At 51.3% G+C, this 8,891-nt stretch overlaps 1 protein-coding gene across 1 annotated transcript in view; it reads left to right on the top strand.

Annotated features, from left to right (window-relative positions):
* Positions 1-317: 317 nt before the first annotated feature.
* Positions 318-8,891, top strand: part of BCAS4 (breast carcinoma amplified sequence 4) — a 53,453-nt gene continuing 44,879 nt past the window's right edge. The window contains exon 1 of the mRNA XM_019726091.3: positions 318-566. Coding sequence (XP_019581650.2) covers positions 387-566 — 180 coding nt within the window. The 5' untranslated portion in view covers positions 318-386. The remainder of the gene's footprint in view (positions 567-8,891) is intronic.

The raw sequence follows: 8,891 nt of genomic DNA, 5'->3' as shown, positions 1-8,891 counted from the left end.
AAGCTCCCCAGGGCGCTCTCAAGTGCCGCGGGCTGCTGGGAACCACTGCTTCCCCGGATTCCAACGGAAAGGGGTCGTTTATAGCGATGGTTCTCAAACTCGGATGTATGTTGAAATCACCTGGTGAACTTCAAAAAGTACTGATGCCCAGGTTGAAGCCCCCCAGACTGTGTGTGGGCTGGATGTCGGAAGTTTTATAAGAGCCCCAAGAGATTGCAATCTGCGAGTTAGAGAATCTCTGGTTTACCAGGTGGTGCGAGGGCCGGGAGCAATGAGCAATGCACGCCACTGGGTGGCGCTGCCCACTCAGCCCGCTGCTTCAGGAGTCACAGGCCGCGGCCGCCGGGTGCGCACCTGCCCCGCCTCCGCCAGGCGGGCCGCGGGGCATGCAGCCCGCCGGGGGCGGGGCTCTGAGGTCGGGGCGCGGTGACCCGCTCCCCAGAAGCTTCTGCCAGCTGGATCCTGCCGCGCTCCTGATGCTGCTTGTGGACGCCGACCAGCCGGAGCCCGTGCGCAGCGGAGCGCGCGAGCTCGCGCTCTTCCTGACTCCCGAGCCCCGGGCTGAGGTAGGGGACGGGGGATGGAGGTCCGAGAGACGGGTCTTTGGATTGAGGGTCCGGAGCCCGCGCGCCCGGGCGGGAGGAGTGGACGGATGCGGGCCCCCAGCGGTCTGGGACCCGGACACGAACCCTCCGCTTCCCTGCAGCATCCTCTCGCACCCGGCGCAGGGGCTTCGGGCCTGGAGTGGGAGGCCCGAAGGGTCCGGTCCCTTGCGGAGTGGTGACTGCCTGGCGCCACCCAGAGATCCGCGGCAGGTCGCGCATCTCTTCCAGCCGACGGCCTCCGGGGACTCAGACTCGGCTCCCATCCCCAGCCGGGACTCCCCAGCATCGGCCGGGACGCCGGACCCAGGCGCGCTGGGAGCTGCCGCCCTTGGCCAGGCTGGACTCTTGGGAAGGCCGACCACTACCGGGCCACTCAGGCGCCCCGCTGCAAGCCTTTTGCCAGATGCCGTGGGGGGGTGGGGGGAGCGGGCAGGCTGCGTCTGTGCGGGGACGTTGCTAGGAGGGAAAATACCTAATCTCTGGCTGTACTTTCTATTTTGAACGCATAGAATAAAAAACAGATCTAAAACTAGACCTTTAATCTTCCAGCTGAAGCCAGTTTTTGACAGTGCCGTGAAAAAGTTATTTACCCCAGTTCACCAGGAGTTATTTATTTAGGGCTAGAAATTCAACTCTTTCTCTTTTTAAATCTCAAAAGCAGTACAGAAGTATATAAAATAAAGGCTGAGCACCGGCTTCCTTCTCTCTCCCACCCCGACTCTAGTTCCCTGAGATAACTGTCATTAAGAGTTTGGTGTACACCGTTGCAAACATTTAAAAACGCGTTTACAGATGTGGTTATGTATATAAATAATATAAAACCCCACTTGACACTGTAATACTGTGCGGCAACTCACTTTTCTTTACTCAAAACAGCATGAGCAAATGGGGAGTGAACGCTAATAGTAAGGTACAGGGCTTCTTTCCAGGGTGATGAAATTTTTCTGGAATTATTGGTGATGGTTGCACAACTTTGTGAATATACTGAAAACCATCGAATTGTATACTTGAAAAGGGTGAACTTCATGTTATGGGAACGATGTATCTCAATTTAAAAAAAAATAGTGTGGACATAGTTCCATATCAGAATGTATCTGTAAGAGGTGTCCAATAGAAATCTAATCTGAGCCATAAACATGAGCCATTCATGTCATTTTAAATGTTCTACCGTAGAAGCCACATAAAAAAAGGAAAAAGAAACAGGTGCAATTAGTTTCAATGTATTTCAAATAACAGTATCCAGTATATCAATTCAACATGGACTCAGTGTAAGAAAACTTAATGAGATGTTTCCATCCTTTTCTTTGAACTAAGTTTTCCAAATCAGGTTTTCCCTATTGAACTTACAACACATCTCAGCTCGGACCGCCCACATTTTAAGTGCCCAACAGGCATATGAAGCTGGTGGCTTTTGTCAGGGCGCGTGTAGGTCTGCACGATTCTTTGCCTTCCTAGGATCCCACAATCAAATAATAATGACTCCCGTTTCCTGGGCACGGGCTGTGTGCGGCAATGTGCAGAACTCTGGTCACGGATAATGTGACACTGCATCCTGGCAGTGAGTCAGTGGCTAGGAGGTTTCGTGGCGGTTTTATAGCTGAGAAGACGGAGGCCCTCCAGGAATAAGGGACATCCTATGGATGTACTGTAACTCAGGAACCACGGCCCCAGGGATGGGCACTTGGGTTGTCTGCAGTTTTTCATTGGTTTAAGAAACCTGAGTGTCTTTCTTGTTCCTTCTTTCCCTTGCTCTCAGCAGGGAGATGTCACTGTGCCCAGTGGCTAAACCTCAGCTTCAGTTTGTCTCTATTAGGGACAGCCTGCAAGAGAAACTGTGTGCTTTAGCTTCATTTTCTCACTCTGGGCTCTCTTTAATTCAGACACGGGTTGGCTCACGCTCATTTGTAAGAGCTGTAATGAAGAGCCCCGCTCCCTGTAGCTCCGTTCGGCAATAAACCCATGTAGAGCACTTACTGAAGTTTATTTACCAAAAGAAGCAGAATCTGCTACAGCAGAGTCATTTACAGCCTCTACTTAAAGCTTAATTCATTAGCAGGTCCCTGAGCTGAAGCTGTTTGTAGATGGGCAAGGGAGCTGGAGAAGGGAGGTCTGGTTTGGGAACAGGCCTGGGCAGCAGGTCCCTCCCACATCAGCCCTTCTCATAAGAGCTCTTTTAGCTGTTAAATGGAGCAGTAGGAGTCTCAGACCAGCCCATTCCAGCCTTAGGGGTGTGCTGGGGTTCCTGGCAAAGTGGACCTGCTTCATTCAACACCTCGAGCCCCTCTGTGTGCAGTGTACTGGTGATACCACAGCAGTGAAACACACCAGAGCCTTGCTCTCATGGGACAATAAACATGTAACACAAAACCTCTAACTTGTGATGAATGCCGTGGAGAACATAACATGGGGTGATGTGATAGCAGGTATCTGTGTCTGTGAGACAAGGGGTAGAGAAGGCCTCTCTGAGGAAGCTGAGACCCGAGTAGTAACCATGGGGAAATGTGCAGGGAAGAGGAAGAACAGATCTAGGATCCAGGAGGGTGAATAGCATAGGGACCCTGACCCTGTCTGGGTGTGATCAGGGAGGGCTTCCCTGAGGCAGCATCATTTTGGGTTGAGCCCTGAAGCATGAATAGGAGTTGGCTGAGAAGGAGGAGAGAAATATTTCAAGCAGAAGAAATAGGTCTTGCAAGTGGGACAAAGCAGGTGTTCTTCAGGGTAGAAAAGGAGCAGACAGAAGAGGGAGCAGTGGCAGATGTAGTTAGTGAGGAAGGCAGAAGCCGTGCCTGGGACTTCGCTCTGTCTCCCAGGATCCAGGAGCCCCTGAAGGGCAGTGTATTGAGGTTGGTTGGCAGGTGAATGTTTTACTAGTTCCAGTGCCCATGGGCTTTTTTGTCCAACCAGGTTTTTTGTGTTTTGATTTCTCTCTTTCTCTGGTTTGAACTTCCTCTTTCGGGGGAAGTTTCGAGGGGGTTTCTGGAAGCTGTTTCAAGGTAGCAGGGAGAGAGAGAGATGTTTGCCTCTTGGTGGCCTGTGATTTACAAGGAGGTGAGCTCAGGGTGCTCCCGCAGGGCCGAGCACTGATACCCACCCACGGGTGAATTCCTCAGCAGGTTCTTTCAGAATTCCATTTGGTGCCTGTGCTGGGACACAGGACAGTTATGGCCCACAGATGGGGTTAACGGCCTAGATGGAAGAAATAAAGGAAGCCAGAACTTTCTCACTTGCAGGGTCTTTGCTTGAGTGAGCAGAGAAGGATGGGGGACCTGGGTCTTTTAACCACATGTGGGGTTTACAAACTGGTGGCCCCGAGGCTGAATCCAGCACTCTGATGTGATTGGTTCAATCCACAGAGTTTTTAAAATGGAGAATTTTCATGCAAAACCTGAGTTTCTTGATTATTTAAAATAGTGGACAGTCTGATAAATCCTAGGTCTGTGTTTCCTAGTTTTACCCTGTTTGCCACAGTCCCCACGTTTCCCTTTTGTCTCCCCCGTACTGAGGCTGGTTTCAGTTACCGTTTACCCTTGTGCTCGAACTTTCGATTTTCCTGTAGTCGTCATAAGAGGAAAGGGAACGATTTCTATAAACCATGTGTCTGGACTAAAATAGGAAAACAAATTAACCAAAGATGCTCTTGAGTTTCAAGAAAAATGTAGAAGAGGCTGTTTCTTTGTGGAGGCAAAGAATGTTCTATGAATTCCAACCTGGCAAACACCATGTGCCCACAGGAACCCCTAGTCCCCCACACATGTCGTGTCCTTGTGACCTGCTGGTCCCCTTTGGGCATTCAAGCTTTGGGCGTTTCGATTAGGAGTCTGTAGGTAGAGCGGGGCACAGTGTACTCTGTCTTAAGTTGTGCTTCTGTATTAATTTGTTCTTCAGATCTTCATGGCAGACGTGCTGTGTGCCGGGCGTTGCACTGGGCACCAACCAGGGAGAGGCCATTGAGACAGGTGTGGTGCCTGCCCTGGAGGACTGACATGGCAGTCGGGGGATTAGCAGGGTAATAATGATCAGAGTAACTAAATTGTGATAAAGGACATAAAGGAGACACCTGAGGGGCTGCGATGAGAAGGTGCCACAGGGCAAAGATCTGGCAGCATGTGCACGGCCACAGGGGAGATATGAGGGGGTGCCCGAGTTGGGGGGGACCTCAGTGATCAAGGGGGAGAGTGGGTGGCACTGGACCAGCACCTGAGGCCTTGGGGAGGAGTCTGGATCCCATTCTGGGGTCATGCATGGAGGCCTGAGCAGGAGCCAGCCAGGTATGAGCAGGGGAAGATGACATCAGATTTATGGACTTATGTCTGCAGTGCTGGACTGTGTTGGAGGGGCTGGCGTGACAGCAGGGGGACCGCTGATGCGGCTGTCAGGTGGACACGGACTCAGCTGGCCACGCCCCCTGAATCAGCCTTCAGGGTGTGGGAGGCCCCGGCCAAAGTGGGCTGGCCTCCCTCAGGAGGAAGTTCCTGTCTTCCTACCTGCCGTGGAGAGAGCCATCCTGGCCTCTTAGCACAGGATGAGCCTGCTTTGGGGGAGGGTCAGCCCGGAACCTTGGCTAAAGCTTCCCAGTCTGGCTGACCCTCAGCACCAGCTGAGAAGCTTTAAAGCAGACAGGTTCCGATTCATGGGAACGACCCCAGTGCCCATTTGCAGGGGCTGCTCACAGCGATGCTTCAGCACAGTGGCCGGCTGCGGCGGCAGCCTGTCAGCTCTGAACGCGCCACTCCCTGCCAGTTCCAGCGTCAAGGGAGAAAAGCAAGACACACAGAGTTGTGTGCGGTGTACGTGAAAACTTAAAAAGGCAAAAAACCTCGATTTCATACATCTGTATATAGGAGATGAAGTTAAATCAATCTCTAGGGCTAGGGTGGGGTGGGGTGGGGTGGGGTGGAATGGGGTGGGGTGGGGTGGAGTGGGGTATAGCTGAGTTTGAATGCACTGACACAGGGCATGGTTCCCAAACTTTGCCAATGTTGGAGTCATCTGGGGATCTTCCAAAACAAAACAAACAAAAAAACGGATGCCTGGCTCCTACCCCTGGATACTCTGATTTCACTGCTATGGGTGCCACCTGGGTGCTGGGACTCAAACAGCTCTCCACAGGGTTTTAAGCCTGGAGTGACCTAGTCTGATTAGTCTTTTGGAAAATCACTGTGGCTGCTGGTGGAAAACTGTTTGTGGGGACACGTCTGAGGGAGGTCCAGGCCTGGGGATCTGGGCTTGTCAACACCCTCCCAGTGATTCTGATGCCCAGCCTGCTTGGGGACACCTGGCCTGACCTGCCTGAGATCACACAGGTCCTATCAGTGGAAGTGGGATCTGCCCCACTTCTGTGAATGCCCCACTTCCAGTGGCAGCCCTATGGGGCAGGACCCCATCTGTCCTGCCTGCTGCTGTGTCCACGGTGCCTGGTACTGAGTGACTCTATGTATCATTTGAAGAAACATCCTTTACTGATGTGTGGACCCCCAACCCTCCTGCCCCTGGTCAGGCGGGCTGAGTGGTGGGAGGATGTGGGCTCTGGAGCCACATGTCGGGGTTCAGATCTCGGCCCTGTGCTCACTGCCTCTCTTTGACTTGTCTCATCTCATACAGTGGTTGTGGGTGGGTGAGCTAATCCATGGGAAATGCTTGGCGCAGGGTCTGGCCCATAGTGAGCGCTTTGGGGACATTAGCTACGATTATTCATGTATTCATTCTACAGATGTTTACTGAGCAGGTACTAGGTGCAGGCACTGTGCCAGGCTCTGGGAGGTGAGAGTGCGGGTGGGGCACTTTTGTCCTTAGGGCGCTCAAACAGAGCAAGTGGGAAGCTGCCGGGGACTGACAATGTTTATCAGTGGACGACGTCAGCCCTTCACTGGTGCTGAAGATCACGAGTTTTCACTCACCAGCCTGGCCTCCTGTAGGCCTGGAAGTCCCGTGTTAGCTTTCTGACCAACCAGAGATTCCAGATTTTTGTTTGCAAAACACAGCTGCCGAACGAACGCATGGTCCAAACGAGCCACTGGTTCTCTTACGGGACCAGAACTTATTCCTTGGTGCAAGTGTGGCAGAAGTTTGACCTGTGGGTTCTTCTAAAACTGGAGTTGGTTTTGCTTTTTTAATAAGGTTTGCTTTAAAAATAAATAAAAAGGGATGCATGTGCTACAAAATCCCAAGACCCCAGTGGCCAGAGAGCGATGAGTGAGCCCCTCCTAGCCTGTGTGCTCAGGCCCCTGCTGCTCTCTGCAGAGGTCACTGCTGTTCAGGTTTGTGTCCACTTCTGGGGGCAGGCATGACAGGTTCCCCTCCTCCCCCGCCACGCGCCCCTCCCCTTTTTGCATCGTGCTTTTTTCACTCAGTGTGTCTTGGGGATCTTCCCATATGAGTGCACAGAGAGCTGCCCGATTATTTTTGCTGCTAAACAGAATTTTATTGCCTTTCCGAATTATAATTTAGGTAACCATTCCTCTATTGATGGGCATTTAGATTACGTGGAGTCTTTTGCTGTCACAAAGTCTTTGCAATGAGTTTCTCTGTGGGCACATCATTTTGCCTTTGTCTGTGCACGTCATGTCTGCGGGATGAAACCTAGTGGGGGAATTCCTGAGTCCAAGGCTTTGTGCATTTTAACTTTTGGTTGCTGCTGCCAAGTTAACCTTCTTGTAGTGTAGAGTGGTCAGCCCTTTCTGGACTTTCAAACTTCAAGGTCAAGGGTGATGGGAACTCTTGTTTACCCTGCTTTGGGGGCCTGGAGGAAGGCATTCTGTGCCCCCCTTTTGGGATGTGGATTATCATCTAACGTGCCAGGTCCTTCCTGGTTGACAATTCCAGCACAAGGCCCTTTAGAGAATCCCTTCATTTGTGGCTTGTCCCAGCTCCCAGTATTTTCTACCATCATTTCAGCCCTATCACCCTGTGCGCAGGGGTGAGGCTGCTTTTTCTGTCTCCCGTCAGTCTGGTGGAAGGGTAAACACCCACATCGGACATTGAAAAGACCTTTGCTTTTGCTGTCATCTGAGGGGGCCACCATGTGTGCTTTTGGGGAAGAGGTGCCATCCCTAATTACGTGCCCTGTGTGTGGACAGGTCCCTCGGTGCAGGGGCCCATTTCATTTTCACCCCTGTCACGTACTCACGGCCCAGCCTGGCTGGAGGAAGCCTGGGGCAGGTGCAGAACTTGGTGCTGCCCAAATGCCCAAAAGCCACCCTGGAACTGCATGTGGCTGTAAATGGGTGTCCTCTGGCTGGCTCAGTGATGGGATTTAAAAACTGCTAAGTAGTTGCCAACTTCTAACAAGTGGGAGTGTCACATAGAAATCCAGATGTCTGGCCTCTCTAAAAATGTTGCAATAAAAGTGCAAGTCTTCTGGGTCCCTGCTCCTGGCCTGGGCTGAGGACCTTGTGGTTTCTAGAAGTCTCCTGTGTGTGTATGTTTGTGTGTGTGTGTGTTACAGCATCAGTGTGATACAATTTACATACCACACAATTCACCTATTTAAAGTGTACAATTTAATGGTTCTTTGTATATTCAGAGTTGCACAACCATCAACCGCAGTCAATTTTAGAACATTTTCATCAGGAAGAAACCCTCTTCCCCTTAGCTCTCACTCCCCCGAGCCCCCCACTAATCTACTTTCTGTCTCTATAGATTTGCCTATTTTGGACATTTCATATATGTTTGTGTTTTAAAAGACACCAGTAGGCCAGAGGTTCAAGGCCCCGTTTAGCCCGCAGACAGGTTTGTGTGGCCATCGTAGTGTTTTTTAATTTTCAGGTTAGTTTTGAACACTTTTGAATTGGGAGGGTTCGCGTAAATATCTGGATCAACATTTTTCTTGAACAAAACAGGTGTAGCACGTTTTCCCCTGGAACCATCCACTGGAACCCAGTAGCAGCCGCCCTCCTTAGATGGGGAAACAGGTCTCCTGTTTGCCACAGGCCCCACCCCTCCCTGGTGTTTCCCTGCCCGGCTACCATGATTGTCTTGCTTGTGCTGCTGTGTTTCTTAGAGAAAAGTAAAACGTCTCTGTCGGAAGTGGGAAACTGAAAATAAGCAGTGTGCAGAAAACGTATTCTTAAGCGTGGCCCACTTTCCTGCATTCATTTTCTGCCTAGTTTCTCTGTCCTTTTGAGTTTGGAGATCCTAGTAGGGCCCAAGTTACAGTCATGTCTTTTATGGGTACAGCATCTCACCAAGAGTAACCCAGAGAAATTACTTAGCTGACCCTCCTCAGCTTTTATCTCGAGACAGAGACAGTCTGAGGATTGTTTCCCCCCAGTTTTTGAACAGGGAAAC

The sequence above is a fragment of the Rhinolophus sinicus genome, chromosome 13, assembly GCF_057876585.1.
Source record: "Rhinolophus sinicus isolate RSI-liver-muscle chromosome 13, RSI-T2T, whole genome shotgun sequence".
Classification (NCBI taxonomy): Eukaryota; Metazoa; Chordata; class Mammalia; order Chiroptera; family Rhinolophidae; genus Rhinolophus; species Rhinolophus sinicus.
This window is presented reverse-complemented; position numbering and strand designations above follow the sequence as displayed.